At 39.4% G+C, this 13,791-nt stretch overlaps 1 protein-coding gene across 1 annotated transcript; it reads right to left on the bottom strand.

The window, feature by feature from the left end:
• Positions 1–7,822: 7,822 nt before the first annotated feature.
• Positions 7,823–13,022, bottom strand: LOC106599011 (gamma-interferon-inducible lysosomal thiol reductase-like). Its single transcript, NM_001314702.1, is given in 7 exon segments — positions 7,823–8,241; positions 11,299–11,367; positions 11,524–11,676; positions 11,964–12,053; positions 12,268–12,342; positions 12,487–12,675; positions 12,877–13,022. Coding segments are annotated over 7 exon segments (765 nt in total). The 5' UTR covers positions 12,994–13,022; the 3' UTR covers positions 7,823–8,169.
• Positions 13,023–13,791: the final 769 nt, after the last annotated feature.

The raw sequence follows: 13,791 nt of genomic DNA, 5'->3' as shown, positions 1-13,791 counted from the left end.
TAATAGGAAATGCATTTATTTCCTTGACCGAATTAAAAAGCAATTTTAGACTGACCCATGTAGATATTTTCAAATACATTTCAATCAAATCTTTTGGACATCAGAGTAATCTTGAGGGAATCCTATTTGAGTCAGAAAAGGATGCTCATTTGATAGATAAGATACATTGCCTTCAGAAGTATTCATACCCCTTGACTTATTCCACATTTTGTTGAATTAGAGCCTGAATTCAAAATTGATTAAATATATTTTATTTCTTACCTATCTACAAACAATACCCCATAATGACAAAGTGAAAACATGTTTTTAGAAATGTTTGCCAACTTATTGAGAATGAAATACAGAAATATACAATTTACATACAGTGCCGTGACAAATTATTTGCCCCCTTTCTGGTCCCCCATTTTTGCATATTTTTGATACTGAATGTTATCAGATCTTCAACCAAAACCTAATATTAGATAAAGGCAACGTGAGTTTACAAAAAACAAAATATACTTATTTTATTTATTTAATAACAAAAGTATGCAACACCCAGTTCTCCTGTGTGAAAAAGTAATTTACCCCTTACACTCAATAACTGGTTGTGCCACCTTTAGCTGCAATGACTGCAACCAAATGCTTCCTGTAGTTGTTGATCAGTCTCTCACATCGACTCTTGCATGCAAAACTGCTTTAACTCAGCAACATTTGTGTGTTTTCAAGCATGAACTGCAAGTCCTGCCACAACATCTCAATTGAGATTAAGACTGGACTTTGACTAGGTCATTCCAAAACTTCAAATGTGTTGCTTTTTAACCATTTTCATGTAGACTTGATTGTGAGTTTTGGACAATTGTCTTGCTGCATGACCCAGTTGAGCTTCAGCTCACAGATGGATGGCATCACCAAACCATCACAGTTCTACCATCATGCTTGACCGTTGGTATGAGGTTCTACTGTGGAATGCGGTGTTTGGTTTTTGCCAGACATGATTTACAAAAACATAATTCCATTTTGACATTATGGGATATTGTATGTAGGCCAGTGACAAAACATCTCAATTTAATAAATTGTTAAATGCAGGCTGTAACATAACAAAATGTGGAAAAAGTCAAGGGGTGTGAATACTTTCTGAAGGCGCTTTATACAAAACCTTGCAGAGACCCTATCTAACTGACAGTCTATTAGAAACAAATATAAACTATTGGAAACAAAGCTTGAAAACAACTAATATTGGCACAAGATGGAGGTAATGTTGGAACATAACTAACGAACTAACGAAAATGTACACTTAATCCAGCATAAACTAACGTATAGAATTTATTACACAAGAGACAAAATTCACAAATTCTACAGCACAACTGTCACGGTAGTCGTAGGATTGAGACCAAAACGCAGCGGGTATATGTACACTCATCTTCTTTTATTTGGACAAAGAAGGGAAACCAAAACAAACACGTATACAAAAACACAACGACGATAGACAGTCCTGTAAGGCATAACGCTAAACACGGAAATAACCTCCCACAAAGTGACAGGTGAAAACAGGCTCCCTAAGTATGACTCTCAATCAGCAACAACGATGTACAGCTGTTCCTGATTAAGAGTCATACCAGGCCAACACAGAAATACAAAACTAGAACAGCCCCTTAGAAATACAAACACAAGAACATACCCAACACCCCGGAACACATAAATCAAATACCCCTCTACAATACACACACACCCCGAACCACCTAAATCAACTACCCCCTCTACATCGACACTTACACCAATAAACCCCAGAAACACTCTACACAAAATATCCCTTTATCTAAACACATACACAAAACCATGAAAACAAATACCCTCTGCCACATCCTGACCAAACTACAATAACAAATAGACCCCTTTACTGGTCAGGACGTGACAACAACGGCAGAGTCTTAAATGTAAAACTAAATGACTCAATAATCCATGCCTTGTGGGAGTGCAATGTGAATGTACATTTAATCCGTCTGTCTGCATATTTCAAGACATGGCGCATGAGGGTTCAGTGAGATACCAGATGGGTTGGACGATACATTTCTCGTCAATCATCTTGGAAAAACGTATACTTAAACTGGAAATCAACCAATCCTCCATCTTTAACACAATGGAAAGGTCAAATTTAGAAATGTAAAAACAGATATCTCTAGCTTCAACTGACAGATTTTGCTGGGGATTTTTTTGCTATAATTGCTGTAATTTAGATTGATGCATCGGTGCGTCAATCAACTCTAGGAGGATAAATTATTATCTAAATGTTGAAAGTGCGTGGGTGACAAAGAGAAACAAAATGGTGCAGTTTGAGGCCATTGTAGCCTTAGCTCGCGGTCGGAGTTCCAAATCATCCCAAAGGTGATCGATGGGGTTGAGGTCAGGGCTCAGTGCAGGCCAGTCAAGCTCTTCCACACCGATCTCGACAATCCATTTCTGAATGGACCTCGCTTTGTGCACGGGGGCATTGTCATGCTGAAACCAGAAAGGGCTTACCCAGACTGTTGCCACAAAGTTGGAAGCACAGAATCATCTAGAATGTCATTGCATGCTGTAGCATTAAGACTTCCTTTCACTGGAACTAAGGAGCCTGAAACATGAAAAACAGTCCCAGACCATTATTCCTCCTCCACCAAACTTTACAGTTGGCACTATGTGTTTGGGCAGGTAGCGTTCTCCTAGCATCCGCCAAACCCAGATTTGTCCGTCGGACTGCCAGATGGTGAAGCGTGATTCATCACTCCAGAGAACGCTTTTCCACTGCTCCAGAGTCCAATGGCGGCAAGCTATACACCACTACAGTCGACGCTTGGCATTGCACATGGTGATATTAGGCTTGTGTGCGGCTGCTCAGCCATGGAAACCCATTTCATGAAGCTCCAGACGAACAATTATTGTGCTGACGTTGCTTCCAGAGACAGTTTCGAACTCGGTAGTGAGTGTTGCAACTGAGGACAGACAATTTTTACACACTATGCGCTTCAGCACCCGGCAGTCCCGTTCTATGAATTTGTGTGACTTACCACTTCGCAGCTGAGCCATTGCTGCTCCTAGATGTTTCCACTTCGCAACAACAGCACTTACAGTTGACCAGGGCAGCTCTAGCAGGGCAAAACATTTACGAACTGACTTGTTGGAAAGGTGGCATCCTATGATGGTGCCACGTTGAAAGTCACTGAGCTCTTCAGTACAGGCCATTCTACTGCCAATGTTTGTCTATGGATATTGCATGGCTGTGTGCTTGATTTTATACACCTGTCAGCGACGGGTGTGGTTGAAATAGCCAAATCCACTAATTTGTATATATAGTGTGTATTTATTGTATATTATTTGGGGCTCAGAAAACTTGGTCAGCCAAACAAATTCACCCACAGGGGCCGCCAGTTGGGGAACATTGTTTTTGATCATGTCATAGATAGATCTTTCATAATACCCTTAAGACATTTGGCTGAACTGGCCTTTTGCACTCCACAACCCTTCTGTATGCAGAGCTAAATGTCTATGTCAAGCTTTGATGTTGCCGATTGGGTCCTAATCGGATTTGTACTACGATACAAAATGAAGAGATGACTGTTCAGCTGCAGAGCTAGAGATGAGAATAGAGATGCTGGTTTGAAATAGAGATACTAGTCTATACTTCATTACATTCCATTATTCATGCATGTGTATCGCCACAATCTGGTTTGGCAGGCCAGAGTTCGCTAGAGTTCATATGTCGCGTAATGTTATCTACGGATGAGGAGATAACCTATGTTGACTCTAACTGAATTTGAGTTTGAAAGGCTTCCAATACGTAATAAAAAACGTTCTGTTAAAAAAAATAGACAATCGCCATCACCGAATTACAAAAATCACCAGGTCTGCAAACGGAGGTAGGCTTATGCCTAGCCCATTTCAGTAGGTAGCTTAGGTGCAGTAGCATTGCGCGCTAGTCTTCTAGGCTCTCAGAATGGGGAAAAGAATACCATCTTGAGGATACAAAACATGCAATTTTCTTCATGCAGGTAAAACATTTCCAATACACGGTGTACACACAATGTAACACAAACGATAACTTCTTGATACGTTTTTGTGCACAACTTGTGCTATGGAAATACAAAATGTTTTTGGAATCATTTTGAATCACCTGTTAGCCTAATTGCGTGTCTTCTCCATATCTCTTACAACATCAGCACTTTACCACAAACAAAATAAATTGGCCCAAAATTAGGCAGGCCTTCTGCTGTAGTCTCTCCTCGAAAAGGGTCTCAGAATGCCTGACTGAATAAAGTAGTTGTAGAGACAACAGGATAACTAAATGCTGTGGAGTCCAAATCAACATCAAACGTATGTCGTAGGCATATCTATACAATAATGTTGTTCAATCTTGTTGGGTTGCATGTGAAACTTTTCTTATTTATTTATAGGCCTACTGATCTCATTAATAAATACGCATATGGACTTTGTATGTTACACTGTTACAATGCAATTATAAACACACATTCTGTTTGGGGTTTAACATAATCATTGATTATGCAGCTAGAGTATTAGATTGCTACATTGACATACTGTTTTATAAGATATCATATGGTAAGCCATGAATTTAACTTCAATGAAAAGCATAAGAAACCTACAGGCATATTATAAATTATACATTCAAGCCATACCAGTAAAGTAAGCTGTTGAAATTAAAACGATAATGAAGATTTTATCTATCTTTTAAGATGCTTGAAAAAGCTATTCCTTATCTATGAATAAAATATTTTATTTTTTAAATAACACAAATGCAGTGACTAATGTCCTCTCCTAGACGTATATTATTACCTTATTACAACAATGATACGTGTAACTGACTGTGAATCACATGTTTATTTGGCGTACCCCAGACGACATTGCGCGTACCTTGGGAATACCTAACATAGAGGACTCGGAACTTAGGAGGCAAGAAGTAGAAGTTGATAACCTCTGCCGCGGGCCAAACACACCAGTCCGCCTTGAAGGAAAAGGAGCACAAACAAACCTTGAGAACTAGAGGGGTATCAATACAGAAATATAGAGTACAATGGGCCTATGCTTCTGATCCAAACCGTTCTTATCAAGTAAACTAATACATTAAAAAGCAAGATACAATAAATTCCTTCCGAACAAAGGACAATAAAATCAAGCAGGTAAGAGGATAGAGAATACAAAGGCCAAATTGTAGGGTCTAATTAGGGCTAGGATATGAAAAACACAGTCATACTATTCCACTAACCTTGTAGAACTCCCAGAACTTGTCTTTGAATTCCTCCAACCCCTCAGACAGACTATGGCCCTCCATCTTGCCCATACTTGTGGGAAGATTAAAAAAAACTGTTACTGTGGTATCTCCCATCTATGGAAGTCCCTCCAACCCCACTTTAGTGAGTTTTGTTGTGAGCTTTTCCATAAGAGCAAGCAAACAGTCCAAGTTGACATTGATTTAACTTAGTATACTGTTAACGCTGACTTGAAAAAACCAAAAAAACACTCCCCTATGAAATACTATGCTTCCATGGTCAGTGATGCAATCAGCTGATCGGTAAGGACTTTCTTGCTGACAGCAGGTAGAGCATTGCCGACAAAAATAACTTGTCCAGCCACTGGTACAAGTAGCGCATGAAAGGCCCCATTGAACATCTAACTGCAAAACATGCAAATTGCAGAGGGCAGTGTGACACAGCAACATGAAACACATGTCCTTGCAAATAGTGACACCTATATACTACTGTATTGTATCTTGGAAAACACAAGGAAAATGTGCAATTATCCTGTCAATATAAAGAATACAATTCGAGAGGGGTGTGTTTTCGAATATTATGGTTGAACTTTTTTTAATGCTATACATTTTATTTTGGTTATGATTAGGAATATATCTTGCCCTCGCACATTCATGTTCATTGTCTTTCAAAAGTTATTTCATACAACACGGATTGCTGTCCTTGGTCCTGGACCTTACCTGTACGAGCCCAATCACGTGCCTTTTCAGGGACCCTCCGTTTTTTTCTGGTTTGCTGAATGATATTGCCTGCGACAAGCATGCCCCCACAGCTCACAGTATTGGTTACGATAAGAAACCTGCTGTTGAAAAACGTCTTCCTGTAATCTTGACGAGAAATTCTCTGCTAAACTGAGGAATCATGATTATTATTCCAAACGACGGTTATCCAATAAGTGGTCCACTAGGATAAATGTTTGATGTTATTGATGTACAGTACCAGTCAAAAGTTTGGACAGACCTACTCATTTTACCTTTATTTAACTAGGCAAGTCAGTTAAGAACAATTTCTTATTTACAATGACGGCCTAGGAACAGTGGGTTAACTGCCTCGTTCAGTGGCAGAACAACAGAGTTTTACCTTGTCAGCTTGGGGATTTGATCTTGCAACCTTTCGGGTTACTAGTCCAACGCTCTAACCACTAGGCTACCTGCCGCCCCACATCCAAGTGTTTTTCTTTATTTTACTATTTTCTACATTGTAGAAAGCTAGTGAAGACATCAACACTATGAAATAACACATATGGGATCATGTAGCAACCAAAAATGGTTAAACAAATCAAAATATATTTGAGATTCTTTAAAGTAGCCACCCTTTGCCTTGATGATAGCTTTGCACACTCTTGGCATTCTCTTTGGCTTCAAAGCAGCTTCCCCTAACTCGTCTATGGTTTATACATAGCATTGGTGTCAAATGCATAACATCGAGGAGTTTGAGGACATCATACTCCCCAATGCTGCACAAAAAAACAATCCAGCTGAAGCACAAGATCCCTCTCATAATTTATGTGGAATTCTGATTCATCAAAGAAGTAGTATGATAGAAAATTGACTTGACAAATTAAATGTCTAAATAGATGAACATTAAATTGTTTTGACATACTGTAACCTTCTAAGAATAGGCTACAGAGGAGGCTGGTGGGAGGAGTTATAGGAGGAAGGGCTCATCGTAATGCCTGCAAGGGAATTCATGAAACGGAGTCAAACACATGTTTTCCATATGTTTGACTCTGCACCATTTGTTCCATTCAAGCCATTACAATGAGCCCATCCTCCTATAACTCCTCCCACCAGCCTCCACTGATAGGCTACTATGTCACCTTCCATAAATCACATTAGAAGCACAATTCATAGAAAAGGTGCAAAGGTCATATTTCTGATTTGATTAGAAAGACACTGATTAGAAAATCCACACTTCAGTTTTGTCACTGATACACCTGGGACCATAATCCATAGCGTAAAGGTTATATGTTTTTGGATAACCAAACAGCTCAATAAAAATGGTGCATCCATCCAAAACTAGATCGGGTCTACACAACACCAGCACCTTCAGCGTTAGATCAGTGTGTAAGGTCTGTGAGGAGGCTATTCATTCTTCCATTATTTCGTTTTTGATTAAGAAATGCAACCAAAGAAAAATCAGACAGCGTGAAATCTTGTAACCATCATACTTTCGATCTTACATTTTTACATTGTGCTATAGACAGACCGAATGATGTTGAAGGACATGACCCTTAATCAGCAGTATAACAAGGGAGGACATGTCTCTTTAACAGCACTGAAAGCAGCACAGACAGTCCTATTAAACCGCCAGGGAAGAGGCTTGATATGTCACTGGTTTGTCTGCGGTCTCCCCTAGGGAAGACTCAGCGAAGCTATGCAGAACCATGACAACCACAACAAAGCCGTCTACTGTAAGAGCACTCACTCAAAAAGGTATTCATCCCCACAGCGCCTGTCAAAAAAGAAATATCTGATCTAATAGGATAAACACTTATCACATTCAACATAAAACACAGATTTAATAAAGAAAGACAAAGTCCTTTTAAAGTAGTTTACTTTAATTTCGTATTCATTACATCCCCCTATTCCTTTGCAAAGGCTAGTGTAACTTAATCACTTTATAAAAAATGGATTGCTATCAGTGAGCTTAATTCACACAGCTCATTCCACAAAGGCTCATTCATTGAACAATGAAACAGTACATGACGTCCATTTTCTGGATTTTTGAATAATTGTGTAATATTGATAGTTAAACCAGATTTTAAAAAAGCATTGACAGCGTTAAAACATTATTGATACCACAAATGTTTAAGTTAGCATTTACCATCCATATTTAGCAATCAAACACAGAGGCACATGGCAGTATAGTGCAGTGTTGAGACGTAGATGATTTACTCGCCATGGTAACTGTAACTTCTGTGTCGTTTCATCAGAGCCGTACTACAGGCTTCAGGCTTGGACGGCTAAAGGAGAATACGACAGAGAACAGAAATCAAAGGAATATCTTTCTTATTCCTACAGCACACTCTAGTGCAGTGGTCACCAACCGGTCGATCGCGATCCTAGTCCATCACCAAACATTTCTGTAGAAAAGCCAACAATAAAGGCTTGCTGTCCTTTATTTATATTATTGGTGTTGCATTTCATTGACAAGTCCTGCACACCGGGCAGGTGAAGTGTTCCCATTTTGAACCATTTCATTTGTCTGAAAAGACAAACTCCACCTGCCCGGCGGACCAGGAGATCTGTGGCTAAATCGAGGTCGCATACTGTGCTGGCAAATCGGATAGTTCAAATCACCATTCCTACAGCTTCCACGACCCCAGCCACAGCGAAGTTTGATAGGCAACTAGCCTACATGAGATGTAATAACTTTTAAAACCAGGACCAGAGAGTGACTGTTAACCTGTTAGGGCTAGGGGGCAGCATTTGCACGTCTGGATAAAAAAAATGTACCCGATTTAATCTGGTTACTAATCCTACCCAGTAACTAGAATATGCATATACTTATTATATATGGATAGAAAACACTCTAAAGTTTCTAAAACTGTTTGAATGGTGTCTGTGAGTATAACAGAACTCATTTGGCAGGCAAAACCCTGAGACATTTTCTGACAGGAAGTGGATACCTGATGTGTTGTATTGACTTTAAACCTATCCCATTGAAAAACACAGGGGCTGAGGAATATTTTGGCACTTCCTATTGCTTCCACTAGATGTCACCAGCCTTTACAAAGTGTTTTGAGTCTTCTGGAGGGAGATCTGACCGAACAAGAGCCATGGAACGATGATGTCCCATTAGACACCTGGCGCGCGAGTTCATGTTGGGTACCCTCGTTCCAATACGTTATAAAAGAGTATGCATTCGTCCACCTTGAATATTATTCATGTTCTGGTTAAAAAGGCCCTAATGATTTATGCTATACAACGTTTGACATGTTTGAACGAACGTAAATATATTTTTTTCCCCTCGTTCATGACGAGAAGTCCGGCTGGCTTAGATCATGTGCTAAAAAGACGGAGATTTTTGGACATAAATGATGAGCTTTTTTGAACAAAACTACATTCGTTATGGACCTGTGATACCTGGAAGTGACATCTGATGAAGAGAATCAAAGGTAATGGATTATTTACATAGTATTTTCGATTTTAGATCTCCCCAACATGACGTCTAGTCTGTATCGCAACGCGTATTTTTCTGGGCGCAGTGCTCAGATTATTGCAAAGTGTGATTTCCCAGTAAGGTTATTTTTAAATCTGGCAAGTTGATTGCGTTCAAGAGATGTAAATCTATAATTCTTTAAATGACAATATAATATTTTACCAATGTTTTCTAATTTTAATTATTTAATTTGTGACGCTGACTTGACTGCCGGTTATTGGAGGGAAACGATTTCCTCAACATCAATGCCATAGTAAAACGCTGTTTTTGGATATAAATATGAACTTGATAGAACTAAAAATGCATGCATTGTCTAACATAATGTCCTAGGAGTGTCATCTGATGGAGATTGTAAAAGGTTAGTGCATCATTTTAGCTGGTTTTATGGTTTTGGTGACCCTGTCTTTGACTTGACAAAACATTACACACAACTCTTGTAAATGTACTGTCCTAACATACTCTAAATTTATGCTTTCGCCGTAAAACCTTTTTGAAATCGTAAAACGTGGTTAGATTAAGGAGATGTTTATCTTTCAAAGGGTGTAAAATAGTTGTATGTTTGAAAAATTTGAATTTTGACATTTATTTGGATTCAAATTTGCCGCTCTTGAAATGCACCTGCTGTTGATGGAGTGCACCACGGGTGGCACGCTAGCGTCCCACCTAGCCCATAGAGGTTAAAGAATACAGCAAAGAGCTGCTGTTTTTGAGTGAGTTCATGTTTAAGTTTTTATTCAGCACTGTCAACACTGTTTTTATTCAACACTATTACAATACATAAAATGCTCTTCTCCCTACTTCCACTTGCGCTGCAGCTGCAATGAATTAGTAGCTAAGTGTATCGATAGCCCTGCGTTTTTATTAATATTATTATTATCAGCAGCTCTTCGTGTCTTTTTTAATATCGAGGAATATTTCACTTTCTCTGGTCATAGGAACAACATGAATTTGTGCAGATGCTGTGCGACTTGAGTTTTGCCATCAAGTGAAAGACGGTGTCCCCTCTCTCTGGTCAGTCTCACTGGAGGAAAGAAAGGAGAGAGCAGGGACAGTGAGAGGCGGACCCTCTGCTGCTCTCTCCCTCCCTCTGCTGAGACTAATGCCGTTTTCAAAACAACTGGGAACTCGGAAATCTCAGACTTCCAACTTCAGTGCATTCAATACAAATAATCGTTTTCCATGGTCATCCAACTCAGAATTCCAAGTTGGAAACTCTGGCATCTTTCTACAGCTCCGGCTTTCCAACCTGAAGATCACTGACATCATGATTTGACCTCATTTTTTCCCTGAGTTCCCAGTTGTCTTGAAAGCACCATGACCATCAGATACAGGTACCATCAGTCCAGTAAAATAAAAAAGAGAATTATTAAAATTTTTGCTCAGCTGTGCCTCGCAAGTCATATAACAACTGATCTATTTTGTTATCAAAGCTTGGGTTTTCAAATATTATATGGTGTGAGAAGAACAATATTGGCAGGCCAGACATACTGTATAGCCAATATACTGAGATAATGTAGGCTAGTAGGCCTACTGCACAAACCGCCTTCCTACAGAACTGTTTTATTAGGTTAATGTTGCATTTTTTTAAGTCATGCTTTAAAAAAATCTGGGTGCTAGATCTCCTCTTGCTTTTTGACTGCGAAAGTGATCTTGACTCAGAAAAGGTTGGATGGAGTAAGGCGTCAAGAAATATCAACTTCATCAGGTACTGACTTACCATCAATGGTACAGTATATGTAAAGGCTATTCTATACGCAGGAAAAAGATGCATAGAAACAAGTAAAGAAGAATGGGCAAGATGGATAAGACATTATACTGTTAATATTGGAGTGGTGTTTTTGGACGGGCCAAAACTTACCTTGTACATGCTGCAGATCAGAACGAAGAGTGAAGACATTGCTTTGTCCTGAAGTTCTTCTGTGTGCTCCTGAGAAAAGTTTCCAGATTACTATAACAGTCGAGGCAATAAACGTTGTTGAGTGGTTAAATACCTTACTCGTAGCAGTTTGTAATACAGTTAACACAAAGTATTAAATGCAATGCAGACACAAGCAACACAAATATTTTGCCTCAGTGAACTTACCCCATTTATGACAATCCAAGGCACATAGTCGTGGGCTGGCTTCAGGGCACCAGTCTTCACTGCGTTCTGATGCATTAGCTGATTCCCCTGGTCTCCCTTCACACAGGTCATGATGCTGTCCCACTTGGTGTTTGGGTCATAGAGCTCCACACACTGTCAAGGGAAGAGGTGGTCAGAACACTATTTCCAAGTATCCTCATATTTACAATGCCATCCAGTCATATCTCATATTTCCCTCCAGCCATACCCTTACACTATCTTATGTGAGCAGAGCATATCATCAATCATCAAGCACAAAAACTAATTCCATTCTATAACTTTTTGTTCGTATTTCTCAAGGGTATTAGAATAAAAATAGGGAGTGCTGTATATTGTTTGAGGAGGGTCTTTTCATGGTTTTGTGTAGATAGAGAGAAGGTAAGAGTCAATATGTCACGCACCTTCTCGCCTGCTTTAACCACATCAGTGGAGGCCTCCATGCAGTAGATTATCTGGAACGCGTTACTTCCTGTAACACTGAATATGCAGGTCTGAGGAGAGAGAGAGAGAAAAAAAACACACGTTTCAGCCCAGTTTAAGCTAGTATTACCTGGTATTTACATGGTAGTAACTAAGAAACTATATGGTGCTTTAGTGATGCGTCAATGAGTGTAATTGCTAGGCAATTAATCAGTAATTATTGTTGTAATAAATAATAAATAACTACCTGGTAGAATGTAAAATAAAGCATTACCAGAATCTCACCTCCAGCATGTTGCCAAGACACTCTTCTTCACCGTGCTGGCAGGTGAACTGATACTTCTTCCCATCAAAAGATTCCTGTAGTGAGACAAACAGAAATGACTTTGACTAAACACAACATTCCTCAACTCCATTCACTGATAACGACATCCAAGTATTATATCCAAAATCAAAGCAAGAGTCATGAGATGGGAGTCGTCGTCTCTAGCCTAGTGTACATACTTCTGCATTTCCATAGGGCACCAGCGTGACATTCATGGCGTCCTGTAGCATGGTCCATGTAGGGAAGAGCTGTGAGGTGAGGAAGTAGCGGCATGCTGGGCACAGACTCTCATAATACAGCTCCACCTGAACTGACTGGTCCAGCGTGTTGGGCTTGGTGGCATTGGTTTCCAGGCACTGCTTCAGAACCTGCCACAATAAAAGTAAAGACTCGACTGATACTGAAGACTACCCCTGACCAATCAAAACACACAAAAATAAATCTAAGACACAGGCTACGAAGATTAATTACAGCGATACAACCACAACACGCAGTTTAAGTCAATGTGTTACCAAAACATTGCATACATTTAATTACGACAAGAAACTCGTCAAGTGAACTTATTTTACCCCACATTCGATGGCTGAGTCCAAAGAGGTACACCACTGCGATGGAGAATATGAGCAAGACTTGCAATCTACATTTGACCAGATGGTCAGAAGTGTAAACAGAATAATACCCTTCATCTTCCCTTCAGCACAAGACGATAGACACTGGCCACAGTCAGTACATCTACTCAAATATATTTAGTGATTCAAATTATATCACGGTACCAACTAAGTAAATATATTTTCGATTTTACGATTGGTTCTCAGTCATGTGACCACTAATAGCGTCACTAAACACCGGCAAAGTTTGTATCATCTCACTAGTTGGGATTGTCTTGATATTGATTATATTGTCACGATTTGTTATCTACCTGGAGGTATTTGTTTAACTTTGTTTCATCCAACTCTTATTGGTGTTTATTGTGGCAAAGCAGATATTCATTATGATGCATAATGTATTGTCAAGCACGTATGCCCTGTTTATAATGTATTATAATAGTCTCTTATCCTGACTATACCCTACTACTTAAAGCCTACCAGACATTCTGAAAAAAAGTTTCAAAGTTGATACTGTACGTAGAGACATAACATTTTATAAGCCTTATTATAAACCGCGTTGTTCGAGCCCTGAATGCGGATTGGCTGAAAGCCGTTGTATTTCGGACCATATACCAGGGGTATGACAAAATATATATTTTTACTGGTCTAATTACATTGGTAACCAGTTTTCAATAAAAAATAAGGCACCTCTGGTATATGGCCAATATTTTTTTGTATACAGTATGGCCAATATACCACGGCTAAGGGCTGTATCCAGGCACTCCGATAAGAACAGCCCTTAGCCTGGTATATTGGCCATATACCACACCTCCTCGGGAGGCTTAATTATAATACATTTGACAATATATTACAAAGGCTGATGCTCATACATGTACA

Source organism: Salmo salar, chromosome ssa03 (assembly GCF_905237065.1).
Source record: "Salmo salar chromosome ssa03, Ssal_v3.1, whole genome shotgun sequence".
Lineage (NCBI taxonomy): Eukaryota > Metazoa > Chordata > Actinopteri > Salmoniformes > Salmonidae > Salmo > Salmo salar.
The sequence above is the reverse complement of the archived record's forward strand: the minus strand, read 5'-3'. Positions and strand labels throughout refer to the sequence as shown.